The sequence below is a fragment of the Balaenoptera musculus genome, chromosome X (genome assembly GCF_009873245.2).
Source record: "Balaenoptera musculus isolate JJ_BM4_2016_0621 chromosome X, mBalMus1.pri.v3, whole genome shotgun sequence".
Taxonomy (NCBI): Eukaryota; Metazoa; Chordata; class Mammalia; order Artiodactyla; family Balaenopteridae; genus Balaenoptera; species Balaenoptera musculus.
In genome coordinates this window covers 28,018,588-28,044,615 of record NC_045806.1, presented here as the reverse complement: position 1 = coordinate 28,044,615, position 26,028 = coordinate 28,018,588, and the positions used below count along the sequence as shown (strand labels likewise).

The window sequence follows — 26,028 nt, the reverse complement described above, 5'->3', positions numbered from 1 at the left end:
CCCCTATCTTGCCCCCATCCTCTGGCAACTACATGTTTGTTCTCTGTATCTATGACTCTGTTTCTATTTTGTTATTTATTTTGTTTTTAGATTCCACATATAAGTGAAATCATATGGTATTTGTCTTTGTCTGTACCTCTTGAACGCCTCCTTCACCCATTCTCCCACACCCCAACACCCCTCCCCTCTAGCAACTACCAATCTGTTCTCTGTAAGTTTTGTTTTTTTGGATTCCCCATATAAGTGAAATCATATGGTATTTGTCTTTCTCTGTCTGACTTACTTCACTTAACATAATACCATCAAGGTCCATCCATGTTGTAGCAAATTTCAAGATTTCATTCCTTTTTATGGCTGAGTTGTATTCCAGTGTGTGTGTGTGTGTGTGTGTGTGTGTGTGTGTGTGTGTGTACATCACATCTTCTTTATCCATTAATACATCAGTGGACACTTAGGTTGTTTTCATATCTTGGCTATTGTAAATAGTACTGCAGTGGACGTACAGGTGCATGTATCTTTTAGAATTATTGTTTTCATTTTCTTTGGATAAATACCCAGAAGTAGAATTGCTGGATCATATGATAGTTTTATTTTAAATTTTTTTTGAGGAACTTCCATACTGGTTTCTGTAGAGACTGCACCAGTTTACATTCCCACCAACAGTGCACTAGGGTTGCCTTTTCTTTACATCCTTGCCAACACTTATTTCTTGTCCTTTTGATAATAGCCATTATGACAGCTGTGAAGGGGTATCTCATTGTGATGATTAACATTTCCCTGATGATTAGTGATATTGAGCATCTTCCCATGTGCCTGTTGACTATCTGTATGTCTCCTTTGGAAAAAAAATATCTATTTAGATCCTCTGCTCATTTTTTAATCAGATTGTTTGTTTTTTTTCTTACTGAATTGTATGAGCTCTTTATATATTTTGGATATTAACCCCTTATAGATATGTGATTTGCAAATATCTTCTTCAATTCAGTAGATTGCCATTTCATTTTGATGATGGCTTCCTTCACTGTACAGAAGCTTTTTAGTTTCATGTAGTCCCATAGTCCCATTTGCTTACTTTTGCTTTTGTTGCAATTGCCTTTGGAATCAGATCCAGAAAATATTGCTAAGACTGATGTCCAGGAGCTTTACAGAGTTTTATGGTTTATGGTCTTACATTCAACTCTTTAATCCATTTTGAGTTAATTTTTGTATATGGTGAAAGATAGTAGTCCAGGTTTATTCTTCTGAATGTAGTTGTCCAGTTTTCCCAACACCACTAATTGAAGAGACTGTCATTCCCCCCATATTCATGGCTCCTTTGTCATAGGTTAATTGGCCATATATACATGGGTTTATTTCTGGGCTATGTTCCACTGATCTATGTGTCTGTTTGTATGCCAAAACCACACTCTTTAAATTATTATAGCTTTGATGTATAATTTGAAATCAGGGAGCATGATGCCTCCACCTATATTCTTCTTTCTCAAGATTGCTTTGTCTATTCAGGATCTTTTGTGATTCTATACATATTTGAGGATGGTTTGTTGTATTTCTGGGAAAAATGTCATTGGAATTTTGATAGTGATTGCATTGAAACTGTAGTTTGCTTTGGGTAATATGGACATTTGAGCAACATTAATTCTTCCAATCCATGAGCATGGAATATCTTTCCATTTATTTGTGTTTTTTTCACTTTTTTCATCAGTGTCTTACAGTTTTAAGTGTATAGGTTCTTTAACTCCTTGGTTAAATTTACTCCTAGGCATTCTATTCTTCTTAATGAAATTGTAAATGGGTTTATTTTTTTAATTTCTCTTTCTGATACTTTTAGTGTATCAAAATGCAACCGATTTTTGTGTATTGATTTTGTACTCTGCTAAGTTACTGAATTTATTAGCTTTAAAAGTTTTTTGGTAGAGTCTTTAGGGTTTTCTATATGTAAAGTTATGTTGTTCACAAATAGTGACAGTTTTACTTCTTTCTTTCCAATGTGGGTGCCTATTATTTCTTTTTCCTGCTTAATTGCTCAGGCTAGTACTTCTAATTCTTGTTGAATAAAAGTGGGGGGAGTGGACAACCTTGTCTTTTTCTTGATCTTAGAGGAAAATCTTTCAGTTTTCTTCATTATGATGTTAACTGTAGGTTTGTCAAAAATGGCCTTTATTATGTTGAGGTACGTTCCCTCTATATCCAGTTTGTTGAGAATTTTTATTATGGATTGGTATTGATTTTTGTCATATGCTTTTCCTGCATCTACTGAGATGATCATATGATTTTTATTCTTCATCTTGTTAACATGGTGTATCATGTTGATTGATTTGCAGAGGTTGAACCTTCCTTTCATCCCTGGAATAAATCCCACTTCATCAAGATGTATAATCCTTTTAATGTATTCTTGAATTCATTTGCTAGTGCTTAGTTGAAGATTTTTGCATCTATGTTAATCAGGGATATAGGCCTGTAATTTTCTCTTTTTGTGGTGTCCTTCTCTGGTTTTGGTATCAGGGTGATGCTAGCCTCATAACATGAGCTTGGGAGCACTTGCTCCTCTACAGTTTCTTAGAAGAGTTTGAGAAGGACAGGTATTAAATATTCTTTGAATATTTGATAGACTTCATCACTGAAGTTGTCTGGTCCTGGACTTTTGTTTGTTGGGTGTTCTTTGGTTATTGATTCAGTCTCCTTACTAGTAATTGGTCTATTCATATTTTTTATTTCTTCATGATTCAGTCTTTGAAGATAGTATGTTTCTAGGAATGTATCCATTTCTTGTAGGTTGTCCAATTTGTTGGCATATAATTGTTCATAGTAGTCTCTTATGGTCCTTCATATTTGTTTGGTATCAGTTGTAGTTTCTCCTCTTTCATTTCTGGTCTTATTTATTTGAACCCTCTCTTTTTTTTTCTTAGTGAGTCTACCTAAAGGATTGTCCATTTTGCTTATCTTTCCGAAGGACTTGTTCTTAGTTTCATTGATATTTTATGTTGTCTTTTTGGTCTCTATTTCATTTATTTCTGCTCTGACCATTATTATTTCCTTCTTTCTAATAACTTTGGGCTTTGTTTGTTCTTCTTTTTCTCTGTCCTTTAGGTGTAAAGTTAGATTGTTTATTTGAGATTTTCCTTATTTCTTGAGGTAGGCCTATGTTTCTATGAACTTTGAACTTCCCTCTTAAAACTGCTTTTGCGCCATCCCATAGATTTGGTATGTTATATTTCCTTTTGCATTTGTCTCAAGGTATTTCTTTAAATTTCTTCTTCGATTTCCTCATTGACCCATTGGTTGTTCAGTAGTAGGTTGTTTAATCTCCACATATTTTTACTGATTCTTTCTTCTGCTTTTTCTAGTCTTCTGTTGAACTCCTCTAGTGTATTTTTAAGTTCAGTTATTATAATCTTCAGCTCTTTGGTTTCTGTTTGGTACTTATATTTTCTGTCTCTGTTGAAGTTCTACCTGTATTCATCCATTCTTCTGGGTTCAGTGAGCATTTTTTGACCATTACTTTGAAATATTTATCAGGTAAATTCCTTATCTCCATTTCATTGAGATTTTTTTTCCTGTGGTTTTTTTTACTTCTCCATTCATTTGGAACCTATTCCCCTATCTCCTCATTTTGCTTGACTCTGTGTTTGTTTCTGTGTGTTAGGTGAAACAGCTAATTCTCCCAGTCTTGCAGGAGTGGCAAGGAAAAAAGAATTAAAATAACAGGAATAAAACATTTTGGAATAATAGTAATGGAAATAAGATAAAAAGTTTATAATGGGAATTGCAAAGTTAAACGTTAATACTAATTTGAAATTCCTAAAGCCCAGTAGCTGTTTCATTCTATTTTTTTTTAATTTTTGGCTGCATTGGGTCTTCATTTCTATTTGCGGGCTTTCTCTAGTTGCGGCAAGCGAGGGCTACTCTTCGTTGTGGTGTGTGGGCTTCTCATTGCGGTGGCTTCTCTTGTGGAGCACGGGCTCTAGGTGCACAGGCTTCAGTAGTTGTGGCATGCGGGCTCAGTAGTTGTGGCTTGTGGGCTCAGTAGTTGTGGCTCGTGGGCTCTAGAGCACAGGCTCAGTAGTTGTGGTGCACGGGCTTGGTTGCTCTGAGGCATGTGGGATCTTCCTGGACCAGGGCTCAAACCCGTGTCCCCTGCATTGGCAGGCAGATTCTTAACCACTGGGCCACCAGGGAAGTCCCTCATTCTATTTTTAAATGCAACAATCTGCCTCCATCAGAGTAGTGATAAAGAGGGAAAAATTAATATTAAGATTTTGATAGAGTGGATCACTTCTAGCTGCATGGTCTGGACAACAGAGATGCCATAAGAAAACCACAACTGTGATGTTTGTCACTCCATGAATGATCACATATATTCCCTCTTTGTACTGTACAAATCTCTGATAATGGATTTTGCCAGGTTGAGGTCAGAAACACTGATGGCTCTAGTGTAGAGACAGAGACAACAGAAGGGGAGGGTAAGGCTAACTAGGGGAGGTTACCAGCACCTGGGGGAGTTGGAGTACCAGCACTGTACAAGATCCCTGAGCTGTCATGATAACCCCTACTCTCTTAGACTACTACATGGGCATTAACAGTTTCACTTGCCAAAAGGAAAGGGAAGGTATCTGTCTTGTTCACTGGTTTTTCCCATGCGCATAAAATAGTATCTAACATGTAGTACATGCTCAATAAAAATCTCTTCGATATAATAAATTGTAATTTAAGGGATAAAAATTAAAAGAATGCCAAAGTGTTTCTTGAGAGAAGAGAAAAATGCTGATTTGCTTTCAAAGTTTGGTAAGTTTTAGAACAGATGGAAACAATCATCTGACCAAATGCTCCCATTTTATAGATAAGAAAATACAAGTCCTGGTATATAGCAAATCTGCAACTAGAATCCAACACGATCTCTGATTTTAAGGTATCTAAAGTGACAAAAAACTATTCATCGTCCACAATGAGAATAAAATACAGCATGGCTGAACTTGAAGTGCACAATATATAAGTCCACATAAAAATAATAAAATGAAAATTCTGTGTGCATTTATCACCTATTTTAGTCTGTAGTCTATTGCCACTGGTGTGATATTAGATTTTAAATATTATTTGTTAATGTCTTAAAATCATGGCCCAGTGGTTAGAACTCTGTGCTTTCACTGCGAAGGGAACAGGTTCAATCCCTAGTCAGGGAATCAGGGAACTAAGATCCTGCAAGCCACGCAGCATGGCCAAAAAAAAAAAAAAAAGAATCACTTTGGTTATTTGGATATAAGTAAATCAATTCTGAATATCCCATTACTGGTCCCAGTCGTTTAGCATATGAATTGAGGACAGAAATATAACCATCGGAAAATAAATATTTCTGTAATTAAATAGAAGTTTATATCTCTGATGATCATTATGTCTGGAAAATATAAGCTTCAGCAAAGTTTAATCTACATGATTTTCTGATTTAACGGCTAACAGATTTCTTTCATTCTAATTTAATTTCAGTAGTCAAAAATTCAAAGCCAGTTAAATAAGACAGCTACATTAAAGCCCTTTAATATTCACAGTGTTATCTAAAAATTAAAATGGTTAAATATCATTCCCTAGAAAAATAATTTTTGTCCTCTAATAGTTTAAAGGTTTAATAGTTTAACAGTTTAATCCATCAGCTTTTTGGATAATTCATATTTACCATTTTACATAAATTGACCATTAGTTTTTATTAACAGTAGTCTTGGAATACCAAGAGTTACGTGTTAGAATCACACACACACACACACACACACGCATAAATGTTGAGTTTAACTCAGGGTATTAAATAATGCAAAATAATTGATGTCTAAATAGCCACTTATGTAACAAGTCATGATTTTCACATTTATTTCAGGGACAAATTTTTATAATAGTCAACAGTAGGAACAACAATTATAACTTTCCTCAATTATCCTTCTGCTGTCACTTCAGTGCTAAAATTTAATGACAGTTACCCACTAAGATCTCGTGACATAATGTATCATTCTGTTTTGCCAGTGGTTCTCAGCATTGGCCTCACATTGAAATCACCTGGGGAACTTTAAAAGCCTACCAGTGCTGAGGGCCTGCCCGCAGAAATTCTGATTTAATTGGTCTGAGTGTGGCCAGTGTCTCTAATATTCAGTAAAGTTTGAGAACCACTAGCTAGTGCAGTACAAGCAGTCTTACGAGATCTACATTCAGTTCAGCCAATGATGTCCTGTAGTTTTTTTTTTTTTTTTTTTTTTACAATTACCTTTCATGGTTTAAAGAGATCTGGCCTCTGGTCCTAGATTATCTGGATAATTGCATCAACTCATCACTCCCCTTAGCTATAAAAGCATGAGAACTACTACTTATTTCTACAGTCTGTCACACTATCATTCCCATGAAAAATTACATATCTTTTTTAAAGAGAGCACAGTAATTTATCTGTGAAGTGAAATAACACTAGCAGATCATTAACTTGGTACAATGAATGCATCAAGCAGCTGTTACTTAGAAAATAGAACATCTGTTAAATGCCACTGGAGTCACTATTCACTGTCATTATAGTTATAGCTATAATTTCTGTTCTGCATATTCTGCTTTCATGAAATTCTTTTTTAATAGGCAATGCATTATTAATAAAAAGTCAATACACATTGGTATAAAATCCACTATTTAATGTTTTATATTCTTTTAAAATTTATCATGTATTATTGCATCACATTAGCCTAATAATAAAATATGTTCGAATCCTTGGACCATGGCAGAGTAATGTAGGACCTGAAAAAACAATTAATATCATGTTTTATCACATTTAAGACAGATTGAATGATACACTGTTGATTTAATTACAGCTATTGTGGATCAAAAGAAACACCACCACCTTAAATGTGAACATAAATTGTACGTTTTATCTCAATTTCAGAGACCTTAATATGTGACAAATGCACACCTTAGAATTTCAGTAATGTGGTAAATTTGTTCACTTTCTTCCCGTGAATATGTTTTGTAGCTAAAGGTGAAAACTCTCTCCCATTTCTGATGACCAGAAATGGTATAATATTTATGCAGACTGACTGAAGGCAGAATTCACTTGGTGCGGGTAACCTTTTAAAATACCTGTTTTGGGTGTGTTAGTTAACTCTTCATCCGTATAGTGGGAACTTGCACAAGAGATAAAGAAAGATCAAATAAACAGGAATTTTGTAGCATCCTAGTAAAGGATGGAAAATATATGGAAATGGTGTTATGGCACACATTTGACTAAAGGTGGGACTGAGTGAAGATAGAATCTATGGGACAGGGGACACCTAAGAGATAAAAAAAAGGGGAGAGGGATGAATTGGGCGATTGGGATTGACATGTATACACTGATGTGTATAAAATTGATGACTAATAAGAACCTGCTGTATAAAAAAATAAATAAAATAAAATTCAAAAATTCAAAAACAAAGAATTCATAAAAAGAAAAGGGGAGAGGGTGGGAATAGTAGGAAATCAGATTGAGAAGCTATCCTAAGAATATAAATCCATCAGAAATTCCAGGAGAGTTTGTGGCAAGCATTGGACCTCTGAAAATGTGAAATGGGTGAAAGAGAGGGTCAAGCCCAAGTGGGTTTTGTTTCTCTGCCCCTGTTAGAAAATATCTGTGGATGTGTTCCTATGGGACCAGATAATTAATCCAACACTTTTTACTATTTTACCTTTAAATCAATTAAAGATGTTTCCATCACATAATTTTATGATCAACAGAGATGACAGAACAGGTTTTTCCAGCCTGCTACCTCATCAGTGAAGAGAGTTGATGAAGCTGGTAGTGGAATCCTGAACCTCTCATGCCATTTAAAATTAGACTCAAGTGACTTAACTTATAGGTATGAGGGATGAATCAGAATGTAGTTTCCATCCTTCACATGAACACATGGGTGGGTGTCTTAATTAGGAGAAATTAACCTATGCTACCCATTTCTTTTATTATAAGAAAATTGTTCTAGCATTTAAAAAATTGCTATGGCTATGAAAAAGTCGAGAGCAAATTTGTTTCTTTAAAATCATAGAGGTTAGTGTTTAATATTTCGACTATTCTGGAGCTATCAAATGTTACAAATTAAAGATATGGAAAATAAAGAAAAATGTTAGATATTGTGGCAATTGATATTTACATTGAGTTCTACTCTTATCTGACATTTTTTTTTTCCTGTATCATAAAACCCCAGAGCACCAAGTAGATAGTTCACATTAAGCTGCTGTTGAAACTCCTGTAACTAGACTTATGACCATGTCATAGGTCAAAATAAAACTGTGTCCATAATTTTGCTTTTAATTCAACCTTAAAATTGATCCTAGAATCTGTCACACTACTGCATGATTGAAAAAACTAAGAGAGCTGATTTACAATTTATTCAATTTAATCATTGAATTTGAACTTGCCCATTCAGAAGGGTAGACCTTCCCAAACCCTCTCCAACCCTCACCTCATAAGGCAACAGAAGAAACCATGCGTGCTGAGGATTGAATGCCTTTTAAGAGGAAGAAGTGTATTTTCAATTCTTTCTCCCCGTCTCACCAACCTCATAAATAAGTCTACCTTTCTTAAAGAGGTAAGGGTATAGAGAGAATGGCAAACACAGCAGCTGTAGTTTAATTCAGTAATTCAGTTCTCAATACATCTGCAAGTATAGACACTCTTCTGTTAAGGGAGACTTTTAGAGCGTGGCAAAATGGTTCCTTGACATCATAAAATACATGTTTTTAGTTTCCAGTGAGTACCCCATATTCCCCTTTTGGTGGCTTTTGATTCCAACCTTCGTACTTTCTCATCATGTTATACTTTGTCTTTAGTCAGTCTAAACCATCCAGTCCTTTATGGTAAACTCTGGTTTCAAGTATCACCTCTCCCTTGAAGCCATTCATGCTTATCCCAGCCATGAATTATCTTTTCCTCAAAATTATGTTCTTTCTAATATGAAATCAAATTGTTTGCTTGTGTTTCAACTTTTCTCTGCAGCTACACTTTAGACAGCATTAGAGCAAGGTATGCAGAGACTGCCTCCTTCCTTATCTCTGGCAGTGAATGGCACAGTGCAGAGTAGGTATTAAGCGTCTAATGTACATTGACTCATTGAAATTTAAGTAAGATCTTCACAGAGCAAGATCAGCATATTTTTTAAAATCTAAGATCCTGTTATTTGTAAGCCATGCCATTAATTAAAAATGCTTTTGTGGGGGAAAATAAAAAATCCATTAAACGAGCACAATATTTTCCTAACCAAAAATAGCATTTATACAAATGATTCAATACCAGTTTATTCTTGAATACCACATGTAAAGGTTTGACTTTAGGTCTTTTCACAGTAGGAGTGTAAATTTTCTCCTGATTCACTTTTGGCCATAAGCTGTTATAAACTACCACAGTGAACACTGGTTTTTTTTCAAGCTCATGTTCATGATGGTGTTAACTTCAACATGTTTGAGTTTTATCTTATAACATTGAAAACCAAATGAAACCAGAAATTAGTCCACATTTCCTGTTTTCTTGTTCTTATTAACTGAATGAAGTATCACTGGACATTAAACATTTTCTCTTGAAAATTAGCTGGAGAATTTGGGTAGATTCTAATGCATAATAGTTGTTTGTGACCCATTAACTGTTTGCAACAGTATTTCCCAAATTCAAAACTTCTCTGATCTCTTCTGAGATTTGGAAATTTCCACTGCCTTTAATCGCGTTGCCTGGCTTAGAAGGGACAAATGTCTGTGTACGCAACAACTTTTTGTATCAAAGCTTAAACATAGTATCATCTTTCTGAAGTTATTTTAAGAGATAGTTAGTGATCCAAATATAAATTAAGCTTTAACTTTAACTTTGTGAGGTGTTACCTTTACGAGTAAATGAACTATAGTGACAAGGCACTAGTCTGGAATATAGGAAGTAGGAAATGCTCATTTACATATATTTTCATATTTTTGTCATACTCAAATATAAGTTTTATAAGGGTAAGGACTTTGTGTCTCTATCATTTTATCCACAGTGCCTAGAATAGTGGCTACCACGTATGGTTGTAAAGATTGTGTACTACACAAGGGTGCAGACAAAGGGAATGAAAGAGCTGGAATCTAGCCCATGAGCACTCACAAGTCAAACTGCAAAAGGGCTTTTTCCACCCAAAGATGGCATTTCTCATAATTTCCTAAAAGACACTAGGTAAAATCACCTGCATCCCTGCTGTAATAGTGACCCATTTAGCAGGAGCTCAGTAACATTTGTGATTAATACATGAAGGAATTCCTTTTATGAATTGCTAAGCTCACTCATGTGCAACAGATGACACCTACATTACAAATAGCCCTTTGCATGGTAGCTGATAAGTTCATTTAGCATTAATTACCTTAATTTCATATATTTTTTATTTTGAAAAAGAAAAACAAATAGAAAAGCATATATTAGAATTGAAGAAACAGTGATTGTCTTTTGTATAGAAATTATTTTATACCATCTTTTAACCTCATTTATTCCCCTGCTTATTTGATAGCCAAAGCAAAAGCAAAATGTGTATATGTGTGTGTGTGTGTGTGTGTATTTATATATATTTTGAGTAGACCAGGACCTGAGAGTATGGAGGAAAGGCAGCCATAAGAGTTATTTCTGTATACTACAAATATCGAAATGCACCTTGAGAACATACAGGACTAAGGATATATGCTGGCCTCATAGAGACCATCTTCCTGTCGTTTACGTGGACCACTTTTCTTACTCTCTGTGCATATATTTCATTTGCCTCTTTGCAAAAGGTCTCCCTCCACTTCTTGTCATTGCTGCTCCCCAGTGATTTTGTCTTACTATGGCTTTGTCTTGCTGTGGTAAAGACGTCCGCTCCATTTCCAATGACTTCTCAGCTGGGGTATTACCATAGTCTCTGTATCTCTCAGTTAAACTTCTTGAGAGAGTATCTGTTTGGCTCATACTTATCCACCAGGAAGGTCCAACAGCTGTATGTGGGCGAGGGAGGGATGGGGGCAGAGGCAGGGAAGTGCAAGATGGTCATGTGGTCCGCCATGACACGTCACAAGAAAGGGTGTAGGTAGAACTGACAGTAAAGTTTATACTAGGATCAGTTTTCCATCAACTCTCTACATAATTTCTAATATTAAATGTGCTTATTTTCAGGTTTGAAAATCAAGTCTTAGGAAGTGCTGGTGCTCTCTTAGGGGATTTTAATAGTATCTCTTTAATTTACTTCTAACTGAAATTAAGCATTTTTTCAATTATGAGTGTGAGCAACAAACCCCAGCAGTATCAGTAGTTCCTGTGACTTTGCCAGCAGTCCCAGATGAAATTCTGACAGATAATTTTATATCACATTCTAGTCATTGAATATAATTCAAAACACTAGTGGTGCTAATCACTACTTTGAAATTATCCTAAAGGTCTGTTGCTAGATCATTGTAGTTACACATGTTACGAAAGAAAACATGTATTACTATCTCACAAATTTTAAAAATATATTTTGTATATTTTATTTAAGTATAATTGTTTTTAATTTTAAATCCATTGCATTTAATTTTATCCTTTTAAAAACATTATTATGAGAAAGGATACTTAAGTTTCACCAGATGCCAAACAGGTTTGTGGCACCAAAAATTTGAAAGTACCTGCAGTAGAAATACAAGAGTGCAATAATTGCTGAATTTTCTAAAAGCAGTTGCTTAGCCACATAGCACAGGGAGATCAGCTCGGTGCTTTGTGACTGCCTGGAGTGGTGGGATGGGGAGGGTGGGAGGGAGACGCAGAAGGAGGAGATATGGGGATATATGTATATGTATAGCTGATTCACTTTGTTATAGAGCAGAAACTAGCACACCATTGTAAAGCAATTATATTCCAATAAAGATGTTAAAAAAATAAAATAAAATAAAAATAAAAATATGGTAAATAAATAAATAAAAGCAGTTGCTTATTTGTGGATGGGTTTTCTGAGATCTACCTTTAGCCAATACATATACAAATTAAGTAAATATGAATATGTTTAGATGGACAGTATGTATGTTTATTATTAAATATGTGCAATCATAAATAAATAAGTCAGTCATGTTTATGTATGCATACATATTCATATATACCCAGTAAGGAAACTACAGTGTATATGGTATGATTTTCATCATTCCTAAAGACATGGTTGAAAGTTTAAACCCTTGAAAAATCTTACCATAGTAACTGGACGCATAGCCATTTCAAAAGCTTTAAGTCTTAAGACGACAGTACTCGAAGCTCAAATGCTGTTCTTTTCACAGGCTACTCAGAAAGAGATCGAGAAACAGAAGGTTCACCTAAAGAGCATTACAGAGCTAGGAGAGGCCTTGAAAGCAGTTTTGGGCAAGAAGGAGACCCTGGTGGAAGATAAACTGAGTCTTCTGAATAGTAACTGGATAGCTGTCACTTCCCGGGCAGAAGAGTGGTTAAACCTTTTGTTGGTAAGAGAAGAGGCTGGAAGATTTTCAGCCCCTCTCCATCACGAGAAAGAAATTATATAAGCTTTAAATAATAGTATTTGTGTTAGCAAATTCTTCAATTCCACATAAATGTTGGCCCTTATCTCAATATCTATTTCTATAGTGTAATATATTTTTTGCATGTTTGTATTATATTCTATATGGAGATTGCACCTAAAAGTAATTTGAATGATACTACATTTTTGTCTTTTAAAATTGTACAAAGTAGGACAAATATTTTAAAATATCGTCTAACTAATACTATGTCATGGTATGCCTCTAAAATTAAGGAATACCAGAAACACATGGAAACCTTTGACCAGAATGTGGATCACATCACAAACTGGATCATTCAGGCTGATACACTTTTGGATGAATCTGAGAAAAAGAAACCACAGCAAAAAGAAGACGTGCTTAAGGTAGCAAATAAACTATTATGAAAAGTAATTTTCACACTGTGCAACAGTTATATCAATCATCTTTGTCGTAAAAGATACAAAGGACTTCTTAATAAGAGTGAAAAAAGTCTTCCTCTCTTCCTTCCCCTCCTCCTTCCTTCCTTTCCTTTCTCCTTTAATGCCTTCTTTCCTTCCCTCCCTACTTCTTTAATTCAAATGGGAGTTCATGACTTTGAAGAGCCCTGTAATCTGGATATCTGTCCATATCGACCTCTCAGCTAATTACACGCAACTTAAAATCTGATGAGAAAAGGATTCCCGGATTTATTTTGGTGTTATATTGCAAATTCATGCCCATTTTAATAGTAATACTATATTCTTGTACCTAACACAAAGATTAGTTTCTCAGCATCGTTCACAGACCATCTGAGTAAACAACGGGAGTCCAATCTATGGACATTTTGCCTATGCGATGTCTAAATCTTAGTAATTAGTAACAATACTGAGCTTATATAAAACTGAATTTTTCATTCTTAACTATATGTAAACTAAACATGGCTTCGTGTTCTCTCTTTTTTGTATTGAAACCGATTATTAGGACATCCTAAGCTGTCTTTCTCAATGGCAACTTAGTCTTTACTTTAAAAAAAAAAATGGTTCCTGTAAAAGGATATGAGGGGTATAATGTGCAAATGTAACTTACTGATGCTATAATATCTCTATTTGATGACAGTTTTTTCAGTTAAATAGGAAGAATTGCATGTGAAGAAGTCTCATATAAATTAAACAATGCCTTACTTTGTTTTGTTGAAATTTTCAATAATTTTGACTAGTGGGTTACTATTTAAAGAATGCTTTAAAATTGTAGTTTCTGTCTATACAATTCATTTGTTTATTTTTTATGAAATTGATATTTTCTAAGGATTACAATTCCTTTTTAATGAAAAACTGTAAATGTATTTCAGGCTGTCCCCCAGACATATTTACCCTATTGTCTGTACCTTATTTTGCTCTTCCTTCTCCTTTGATGTGTAGGTAAGGGATGTTCCTTCAGGGTCTTTGGAAAAATAGGAACTGAGTTATTTCACTTACAGCCTCTCCAACCCCTTGAGTCAGACAGAGCTTTCCTCAATCCCTCTGTCTGTGACACAGAATTCCTATCTGTTAGAAAATCCATTTTTTCCATGGCAATCGATATGATAAAGAAAAAGGGAACTTGTAAGTACTCGGAAGGAATAGAAAATTGTTCTTCAGCTACCTTCCTTCCTGAGCACATATTCAGGTTGTTCCACAGCTTTGAAATTCAGGAAAGATAAAATAAGACTAAATATAAAATACTACGATTATTGCCAGCAACATAGAAAAGTTGTTTTCCATAGAAAAGGAAAACATCCCTTGTCCTTCTTCAGACTAAGGAAATACTTTCAATAAACATAGATCAAACGTAAGCAAGAACAGTGACATATTTTCCTGAGGTCACACACATTCTCACTCTACTCCTATTTTATGGAAGTTAGCTTTTTACTCCCTCCATTTTCTCTCCATGTGCTCTTCCTCTTTCTCTCTCTTTCTCTCCCCCTCTCCCTCGCTCTTTCTTTTGCTTTCTCACTCTTTCGCTCTCTTTCAACTTCCATTTAATTACTAACTTTAAGCCCTGTCTCTTGCTCACGGAATATAGCGTTTAAAGGCTGAAATGAATGACATACGCCCAAAGGTGGACTCCACCCGTGACCAAGCAGCAAACTTGATGGCAAACCGCGGCGACCACTGCAGGAAAGTAATAGAGCCCAAAATCTCAGAGCTCAACCATCGATTTGCAGCCATTTCTCACAGAATTAAGACTGGAAAGGTAGGAAGATCTGCTCCAAGGTGGAAACTAGTGATAAATGATCTCTTGCGAAGGTTGCGCAGTACCCTGAAGGGGGCAGGCGACCCTCACAGCAAGGTTTTCAAAAGGAAAATGAAGGCCAAAATGTATTTGAGGAAATTTTACCATTGAATCTCATGGGAGATCAATCTCTCTCCCTTTTTCCCTCCCTACCCCCTGTATCCCTCTCTCTGTCATTTTGTTTTCCATGGCACAGCTCGTCTAGAACTGCATTCTGCACTGGTTTACATATGTACTTTCAGGGGTAACCTGCAGCACAGTAACAAATAGCATGCTGCAGGCCAACAGCAGCAACAACAAAAAAGCACAAAAGACATACATCTAAAGAAAGCACTACCGACATATTTTGCCAAATATAATATTGCTTGTGTGTGATATGGAAGAAATATCCAAAATGAGGTCTTGTACATCTCCTGCATGATCTAGGGTTTCTGTACATTTTTACTGGTTGTGCACATATGTGTATGTGTGTGTATTTTAACTTGCTGTTGCTAGTTGCCGATACTTACTGTGATAAAATCCATTAGATTATAATGACATGCAAGCCATGAGGACAAATAATTGCAAAGCTTATATATCCTAATTTTTGTAATTTTATATGTCTATTTATACTTATTCTATTTAATGAAGAACCAGGGTATATGGAACTTCTGCATGATAACCCTTTATATTTGTGTAACATTTAATGAAGGCAAAAATCTTATCTAATAGATAGCTTGCAAAAATATATAAACACAGTATTATCGAATTCGAACTCTTTGGGGAGTATCAAAATGCAAGGAATTACCTCCCAAATTTATAAAATGTAGTTTGACACATTTTTCAATATATATGATATGCTTTCAAATACAAAAATGTATGTAAAAGAAATATATGTGTTTACATATACAGATAATTGCTAGAAATAATCTTAAATGAGAATAACATTATTGAAATATTTGTGAGAAAATGCGATATGTCAGGTAAGTTTTGATTCCTGCAAAAATAGGAGAATACATTTGAAAAATTATTTTGGTAAATATGGACACCCAGTAATAGCATGGTTTACATCTTCTAAGGCATTACTTTGTATCACTGTTATATATAATAGTACGTATATAAAGGAATTCCTAAAATATATGGAAATGTGATATGAATTTTAAATATTTCATTGCATGTGAAACATAGTTACTCTTCAAAACTCGCCTTCCCAAAGCAAAAAGGTATTAGCTTACCTTAATTTGTTGCTCTTGTTTGTAATAGTTAACTAATTAGTTCTACTCATTTATATATTAAGTAAGTGATTCTCACCTGAAAAACATCTGACAGATTCTAAAGTTTTATTTTTAGTCCATAGTTGTTTTTTGTAAGAATTTACTCTGCTGTTTAAGCAGACAGTTGTTTTCACTTCTGGAGGTATCATTAAATGGGTAATATCTAAACAACCAAAAGTTATTTTAGTCATCTGAAAGCTGAATGCTAATACTTCATTACTGAGTTTTGTATTCTTCCCATTATACTTTTTAATAAATCACTGAGCTAGAGTATATTTAAGAGTAAACAGGGTATTCTTTTCTTGATTTTTTTCAATGGTAGATTGAGATACATTATGTCACAAGACTGTGACTTGTAGGTATTGAAAAATGAGTAGAAGTCATCCTGCACCGTAGAAACTGACAAACATAGCATGGCCAAGAGAAGTTTGTGAATTGTCATTCTATATTCTGTACGAATGTGTCAGTATACTTCCAGATATCATGCGTCAGGTGAGCCATTTGATGTGTTTCTTTTATTACCCGTACTGAAGAAAAGCATAAAAGATTTTAAATCAATATTTCAACTATACATTAATTGACGACAGTCACATTTTTACTTTTCAAAGCATTCCTTTTTTCTCTAAATTCATAGAGATGACTGAATGCAATAGTTGACCCCATTTGGGGGCTTTGAAGAGATAATTAAGCTCTATCATCATGATGAAACAGAAAATATGGAGTTAAAGCATACCTGACATTTTGCTTGTTTATTCCTTGCATTAACTAATGGTATTGAGTGTCCATTGTGCTAGTGAGTATGGGAATATGACAGGATGTTAAAGATACTTGCTTAAAAATATATGTCTACAAACACAAGTTTAAGTACTTATTGCAGTCATATAATATGCTTAACACTAGTACATCTTCATGGAGATGTACAGTTAATGATGAGGTGGTCCCAGCAATCACATAGTGTGGTAGGAAGAACAGTAGACATAGAAGATTGAATTCTGAACTTTGTCAGTATTAGGCAGAACATGTGATCTCTCTGCAATTCCATTTTCAGTGTTTATAAGATATGGGAGTTGAACTAGATAAGTAGCTTTTAAAAGGAAAACTATCCCACCCCGCAAAGGAGTTATTATTTAGAACCGAGTGTATAAAATGGATAAGAATAGACTTATTGGATGGGGGAATTTCTGCCCTTTTATCTTTCTGCTTCCTCTGATGAGGTTCAGGAGGACAAGTTATGTGCATAGAACATGGTGTAAAATTTCTGGGTTGGATTAGTTAAAATTAGGACTAATTAGTTGTATTAGTCCCTGATAACTCTAAAATTTGTCTAATAATCTTTTGTTGATGCAATGAGGAATTTAATGACTTGTATGTGTGTTTGCTTACGGAGTAGGGTAATTTTGGCAGTGCTGGAATTCTCAGGGATAGGCTTTGATCTCAAAGTCAAGTTCCTATTAGAGTAAGGCTTATGGAAGGTAAGATTGGTTTGGAATATGACATTCTTAAGGTTGAGTTTATGGGTAGTTTTCACTTAGGAGAAAAACTTGGGAGAAAATCTACAGTGATAAACAAAAGTAGATTGGGGGTGAATACGGATAGAACTCAGTTTAAGAACTAATTTCAGGATCCTTTCAAAGGTCAACTAGAAAGGGCAAATGAGTAGAGCAAAAATTTATCCTGAGAACTCACTGATAATGTCTGGATTCACTATTTGGTGAATATGAAGTCTTTGTGTCCTGCAAGGACTGTCCATGACAAGAAATTCCAAAATCCAGAAAGCAATGTACATTGGGTTCCTCGGTTTAGATTGGCTGAGAACTTGTCCATCGGATGCAGTTCTCAGCAGTGGTAATTTTAACTATCAGTGAGGAGCAGTGTGGCGAGAGGAAAAAAGTTCTTAACTTCAAGCCACAATACTTTGAGTGTGATCTTGGATTTGACCCTTTACCTCACAGAATCTCATTTCCATCCAGAAAAGCAATAAGATTATGCCTGTCTTATCTTAACCTCAAGATTGTGGTGAGGATCAAATGACCTAAGATATGTAAAAGCATGCATTGAAAAAATCTGTAAATTATTATAATTATATAAAATGGTGAAAATAATGTCAATAATTATTTTTATCATTATATATATTAGACTTAATGGCCAAATTTTGAGGGTTAAGATGGAAATTGATGGGGAAAAGAAATGGAGGAATAGCTGATTTCTCTTTCTGGTCTCTGCTGGAATGGGCAGGGACCAAGAAGATGTGTCTTTGCTATTTCCATTGCAAGGACCAGCCTTATAGATTATTGAGTGGACCAATTTAAGAACTGGAAAGTTCTGCTTGTCCCAAATAGGACCCGTAAAATACATGAAATTCTATCTCTTCTCATTTCATTTAGGTTAATCTTATGGCTTTGAGAAAGCTTAATCTCTCCTAATATGTATGAAATCAATTTGAGAAAATGGCAGTTTTGATGGGGAGGGTCAGAGTTATAAAAATGAATCAGCCATAATTTCAGAACCCTGGGTAAAGTTGATGGAATCATTGGGGAAAGACACCACAACTCAACTCTTTCTGATTTAGGGCATCTGAACATGGTGGCATAGCATGGTGGTGGTTGCGGGGGGGATACTATCAGCAAAAGAAAGTGGCAGGAGACAGAAGCATAGAAAAGGAAATAGGAAGGCAAAAGTAAACAGACTACTTAGTCTTGTTGCTTATGGCACTTCTACCCATCTCCATCTTCTGAAAAGCCAAGTTGGAGAGGAGAGTCAGCAATTTGGGAGAGATGATATTTGAGGCAAATCTTCAAAAATTAATGAAGGAAGGGTTGGAGAAAGGGAGGAATATGAATGAGCTCTTACCAACCATGCACTTTCAGGTCACAGTGTTTGGTACTGTGGTACCTAAATTGCTAGGTAAGATGTGGATTCAAGGAGCTTATTGTTTAATAGTGGAGCAAGATATATTCATGGATACTGGGCTGACAATGAGTGTATGCTGAGTCAATTTAGCAGCCACTCCAGCAACCTAGAGGAGGTAACAATTCAGTATAAACCTATGACAAAACCTCAGGAGTGTATAGTGTGTTCGATGGAGGGTAAATTCAGTTTGCTTATGGAATATAGAGCACAGAGCATGGAGCTTAGTGTGGATAAGACTGAAAAGGATGATGAGACATAGTGTGGGGAGAGATCATGACAACCAGACTAATAATTTATGCTTAATTCAGTACTCAATGAGGAGTTCTTGATTTTTTTTTTTCATGCACTGCTGAAAGATTAGCCCTGCAGTGGTTGTGAAGAGAATTCAACTGAATAATGACAGGAAGTAGGGAAACCAATTAGGAAGCTATCACAATAGTCTAGATGATAAACAGTGAGTAGCTCAAATAAAGGGGTATCTGTGGGAATGGAGAGGAAGTGACAGTCTACAGCAGTGACTCTCTAACCTTTGTGTATTTGGAGGAACTGTTAAAACACAAATTGCCCTCCCCTCCCCCACCCCTTGCCTGAAGACTAAGACTCAGTAGGCCTTGGGTAGGCCTGATAATTTGCATGGCTAACAGGTTTCCGGGTGATAATTGATGCCAATGATCTAGAGACCATACTCTGAGAACCACTGGTCTAGAGACATTGAGAACTAGCCTAGAGTTAAATTATTATATATGAGGGCCAGGAAGGTGATGAACTGAAAACTGACTCAGGATTCAATACTAATTGAGTCCAAAAGGCTGCCTATGAGTCTCAGAATAAAATTTGCGTCAAGATATATTCGTCACATTGTAACACTTAGCTTTAAAAGCATGTTGAGTCAATAGACCTTAGCTATATCCTATTAATGTAGGCAACTACTTTATAACAAAATATTATGAAACATACACATAATTTGCTTAGTTAGATTGTGTTCTCTTCTAGAGATTTAGAAATATTTCACTTTCTATGGAACTAAAATGTTACATTATTGCCCATGCAATTGGTACTAACCAAAAGAAAGGTGAACTTGTTTTCTGTGTCTTCATTCTTTATTAAGATTTATGTGCCGTTGGATATTATATACAATATGTTCCTTAATTTCTATATGGGCCTTAAATTTGCTTTCGAAATCCGTGTAGCAGTATGTGTACGTGTGTGTGTGTGTATATATATGTGTGTGTGTATATATCAATATATATGTGTGTATGTATAATTACAACATGGGATTTGAACGGTCTGCCATCATATATGTAAATATTCATAATTTTATTACTGTAATATTTATAAAATGTCAAGATTTTGATCTCCAATCAGTCCAATCAGTGTTAGCAGGTGTAAAAGTAATCATTCTTTGGATCAGAGACTTCCATATATATATATATATACACACACACACAGATATATATGTGTATATATGTATATATAACATATATATATATATATATATGGCTATGAGAGAGCCAGTGAGTTTTTCATTTATGTACAATATATCAGGAGAAAATACATGGTTGGGTCTAATTTTATCTTAAGTAGTGGCTTTAGATGTGAAAAGTAATATATAAATAATTTAAGGATAGTATAGACAGATATTGTAACTTTCCCAAGCATCACTGGGAAATAAGTAATCCATCTAATGAATGTCACCTAGGATGTCGAAATAAGATTCATTGGATTTGAGAATTTTAATTGAAACCTAATTTTCAATAATCAACTTTATCAATACAAATATATTGATCTTTTTCCCCTTTCATAGTCTATTTCTAATTTAACACCTTCTCTGACAGAAGAGAGCATGGTCTGTTAGCTGGTATAGTTACTTTTATTATATAAATATATTTTTAGTAAACTTTTCTACAAAGAAATTATTTAAAAGTCATAGATGAAAACTTAGGTAAAGATCTATAGGCATCACATGATTTGTAGAGTATTACATATGTAATAATCACAGCTAAAATCCTCAAGTAATAGTAACAGATTAATACCCAAACTTTGTGTTACTCTACCTGCTAATTTTATTTCACTGAAATAAGTAAGTTAACCTAGCAACAGAATTTCTATATTAACAACATTTTTGCACGTTTATAATTTTCTATCCCTGTAACAGGTTAGTTCTGTTGGAACTTTGATAACGCATTACTTTTGTAATTATTTACAATGTTTCCAAAGTAGATGTTAATTGAGTTTGGTGCGCAGTGTCATTTGCTAGAACTAACTGGGTCTTATTAACATGACATTTAAAGTGATTAAAGCTATTTGGTGATTTCTGATCATGATCTTTTAAAAAGGAAAATGATTCCTCCGATCAGTCAACAGATGTAAAAGTAATCATTCCTTGGACTGGAACTTTCAGATATTTATAGCGGGCTGTGAGAGAGCCAGTGAGTTGCCCAGGTTCTCACAGTTAGGTAGCCTGGTTAGAAAACATTAGATCCTAATCCATTGCTTTGTCCACTCCAACATGCTGACTCTCAGCATACTTTGTTATATCTCTATTTGTATCATCAGATATTTATTGTTGGTCTATTCTGTGTTAATATAAGCATGTCCAGTTTCACTTAAAACATAACGATTTCAGTACTTCTTTGTATTAAAAATAACTATAATTAAACAAAAACCAGAAATGAGAGAGGGAGATAGGAAGAAAGAAAAAAGATAAGAAAAAAATAGAAAGTTGTCCAAAATGTTAAATGTTTTAATTCATCTGTCTCCCCCATATATTTTATAGTTAAATCCTTTCTTCTTCTATTTCAGTTGCTACCGCTAAACTCACGTAATCATGAGGCAGAAAAATATTCCGAGTTATTCTCAATAAAAAGTAGAAAGTGGGATGATTATTGAACCACCAACATATCTTAACCAATCAGTGTATTTTGTATCCAATTCTGAAAAGTGTGCCCATAAAATTAATCTCATCATTTCAAAACCAACAGAGACGTCCTGGGTAATGTCTCTTAATCAGCCTTACAAATTTGGGAGGTTACCACATTTTCACATTTTTATCCTCACAGCATCAAAGATAAGCCAATACCTTACCTAATATCAAAGAGTGCAGCCAATGAAATGTCACTTATCCAAGTCAATTTGTTTTATCTTTAAAATTATTTCTTATGTCCCTTGGAGCTTGCTCTTTTGAATTTAAAATAAGTGAATGAATAAATCTATAAAGTACTTTATCTGATTATCTTTGTTTTAGATAGGTCTTTTCAATACACTTATTTCTCTTTGTAAGTTTTCTTTCCTCTCCAGATATTTTAATTTGAAATAACTCTTCATATCATATCTTTTCTGTATTATAGGATGTTACTGGTCCTTGAAACTTTATTCATTTTGGTTTCCATGAATTATTCTTATTTAATTTTTTCTATACCAATATTGTAATGATTAATAAATTTTCAAAGCTGCAGAATGGAGAGAGGAGACTGATTTGAAGCAATTTTAAACCAGTCTGTAGCATTTGGAATATTAATATTCAATTTAGATTTTAGTGTGATTTGAATGTAGTGACCATTTATCATGATTACTGAGATTACATAGTCCATATTAACAAATGTTTACTTTGCTGTCTGTGTAAACACAGTCATTATTATGTTAGTGTATCTATGCCCATTAGAGTAATATTTAACCAAAAGAAAGCTTACATTTTAAAAATGATAAAGTGTATCTGAGTAATTTTGAATGCTTCCAACTTACAATGAATCAATTTGTAATTGATTTTGCTTTTTTCAGTCTGTTGTTGTTTGTTAGCTTGTTATATAAGTCACCTTTAATGCTAAAACTTTAACAAAGCCTTAAATTTCATTAATCTTAAATCATGCAGCAAAGCACAATTATTAGCTGTTAAGCAGTCTGAAACCACATTAAAAAATCAAGGAAAACAAAGTGTTGTCTTTCTCAGTTTCTCTGTCTCTTCTTTCTTTTGTGTCCCTTTATCTATCTGATTATTAAACTTGCCTATGTTTTACTTTATTTGTATTTTGTATGACTTCACAGTCATGCTAAAGCTCTTAAGATGAAAAGGTAAGTAAAAATTAAATTGTATAAAACCTATGCCTGGTTTATACTTTATCCTGCAATATTATAACTTTTTTTGATCATTTTCTATGTATTTTAAGACCTATATTGTGTGCACTGTCTAGCGTGTGATTTAATTGTGATTCTAGTTCTTCTTTGGTCATATATTTTCTTTAAAGTCAATAGAAGTAATGTATGCAAAAGTTAAGATGATTTATCCACCATTGATTTCAGTTTCTTCAAATAGTTTGTCATAATTCTGAATCAAAGAGGCAGGCATTATATACTTTATATGGCTTAAACTTGGATGATTCAAGAGTGAGCTATTAAATTATGGATGTTTGCTTACTATTCATTTCTTTTCTAAATTTCATAAACATTACAAATTACAATGACAACGAAGACCAAAGAATGACATGTAAAACTTTTATTGGTCAGAAAAGTCATGACCTAATGGTGAGCCAGTGAACTCTTAAGGAAAAGCAATTAAAATTTCCCAACTCCTTGAAGAATATTAATCACATGGATGTCAAATGGCTGGTCTGGTCCTGCCAATAGAATAGCCTAAATAACTGAGTTGAATAGTTATGGTTATTTTGGTTATAAAATTAGTTACTGGTTAATTTGATTTATTGGATGTTCTAAAATTAGTAATTGATATAATAAACACGTTTTATGTTTAAAACATGAGTTCCTTTTGCTATGGAAAATACAGAATAGTATAAGATGTATTCCCAACTTCAGGGATTAAAAATCTACCGGGGAGACAAAATATAAACCCTTGAAAGTCAAACAATATTACATTCAAATATGTAATAGATACTGCAACACAACCTAGGATTATACATAAATGAGGAATAGAGACTCCCAATACAACATCTCAGACCCATTCCCATAAATTTTCCTAGCCCCAGAGGGCTTTCTGAAAATTCCTCTATGAAAACATCTGGGTGCAAGTGAATGAGATGGACATTATAAGAATTATCTAAATCCACTAAAATTTCCTAAATAAAGCATCAGCATTTTGACTCCTATTAGTAAGACATTACTCCTTTGACATATTTCATACTAATAATGAACTATTGGTTCTTTTCAATGTCGTCATCATAATAGTTGCTATTGATCTGTACTGTCCAATAAGGTAGTCATAGACTACATATGGCTATTGAATATTTACAGTGTGGCTACTCCAAATTAAGATGTGCCGTAAGTGTAAAACACCGTGGGTTTTGAAATCTTCGTATGAAAAAATGAAAGTAAAATATCTTATTAATAATTTCATATTGATTATAGGTTTATATAATAATATTTTGGACATATTTGAAAAATAAAATATAACTAAATCCATCTGATTATTTTTTCTTTTTAGTATGGCAACTAGAACATTGAAAATTACATATATGACTTGCATAATATTTCTATATAGCTGCATAGCTACAGTAAACAAAGCCCTTTGAATTCAGAGGAGAGAATTTAGTGTAAATTGATAAAATTTTAGGGAAGTATTCATGCAAAAAGTGTCTTATTTCTAACATATACGCTAATACATCATCATCCTACCTGTGCTTATGTACTTTCAGCAATGAGAAACTCACTACTTTAAAATTTAGTGCTTTAAAAAGAAAAAAAAAAAACATTTGCAACACTAATTAGTTGTTCCTATATTAAACTAAAATTCAGACTCCAAGTAATTTCTACCCATTGACCCTAGTTATTCACTTTGGAACCACACAGAATAATTAAAATCCCTAATCTGCATAATGGTCTTATTTTTAACAAATGCATAGTAGTCTTTGATCAGGAAATCTGGACCCTACACATACTACTAATGAAATCTAAGTTTGCATTATCTTGCTTGAATAATTCATCACTTTGTACTAGTGTTTCCTAAAATCTATTCGTATCTGCTTATATTATTTTTGTACCTAGTGGTATCGTGTTCTTGCTAACATTTGGCCAGCAATTAATATGTATCCACACATGAAGTGCTGATTACTTCAGTCTCTTCAATTTTATTTATTTATTTATTTTTCAGTCTCTTCAATTTTATACAGTGGAAATTGTGTTATTTAAAATTCCAGATCATTCAAGATTTCCTTGAAATGTTTATTCTGCTATTCTACGATTAGTCATGTATTCACTTAGTTTTTCAGGAAATGTTCATTTATGAGTGCCTACTATGTACCAGGAATGACTCTAGGTTGAACAAGACAGACAAATTACTCATTTTCATGAGATGTTCGTGAAACTTATCCCTTTCAATGTGTGTGTTTTTGCATACTTTTTGGTCTCCAAATAATTCCTGATGAGAATACTGCACAGGGCAGAACAAGTGCAAAGCTCTTTGGCATCCTCCTTGAGACCACTCTCTACATTGATGCAGATTAATTAAGTTTTGTTGTTAAAGAATGATACAACTTTACCAAACTGGAGTGTCATTTTCTCCATGTTCACCATTAGAATTTCATGATTTTGTCAAATAAGTTGTTAAAATAAAAATGCCATGTCAACATGCATTTATTTTATCCTTCATAAACCATATGTTTTCAAAAGAGGAAGGTCTTGACCCGAGCCAATGGATGGGCACAAATTTGAGGGGAAACAATAAGACCACTATTTATTGAGCATTTATTATATACCAAACAACATTCTAACATACTTGATCCTCATAAAAGCTCTATGAGGTAGATATTCTTCTTATCCTCATGTTACACATAAAGAAACTGAGGCTCAAAGAGTAGAAATAACTTGCCCAAGATCCCTCAGCTGGTAAATGGTGGAGCCCAGATCCAATCTAGGCATTCTCATGCAGGAGTTTTAGGCTCTTCACCAGAAGGTTAAAAACATTCTAAGCCTTGAGGGAGAGATACCAAGAGTTTACCAATAGACCTGTAAGAAAGATTGTATTAGGACCACTTAAATAAGGCTAGAAAGGTCCTTGGGACAAGATTAGGGGAAGCCTTGACTATCATGCTGGAGTTTGGACTTTATTTGACTTGTACTTCTTGAGCAGAGAAATAACATAATGAAAGCCATGGTTTTGGAATATACTGAC

The 26,028-nt window shown here is 34.2% G+C and overlaps 1 protein-coding gene across 1 annotated transcript in view; it reads left to right on the top strand.

Moving 5' to 3' along the window:
- Window positions 1-26,028, top strand: part of LOC118889001 (dystrophin) — a 1,535,792-nt gene that overhangs the window by 445,793 nt on the left and 1,063,971 nt on the right. Inside the window, exons 31-33 of the mRNA XM_036840547.1 lie at window positions 12,265-12,444; window positions 12,753-12,881; window positions 14,539-14,709. Coding sequence (XP_036696442.1) covers window positions 12,265-12,444; window positions 12,753-12,881; window positions 14,539-14,709 — 480 coding nt within the window. The remainder of the gene's footprint in view (window positions 1-12,264; window positions 12,445-12,752; window positions 12,882-14,538; window positions 14,710-26,028) is intronic.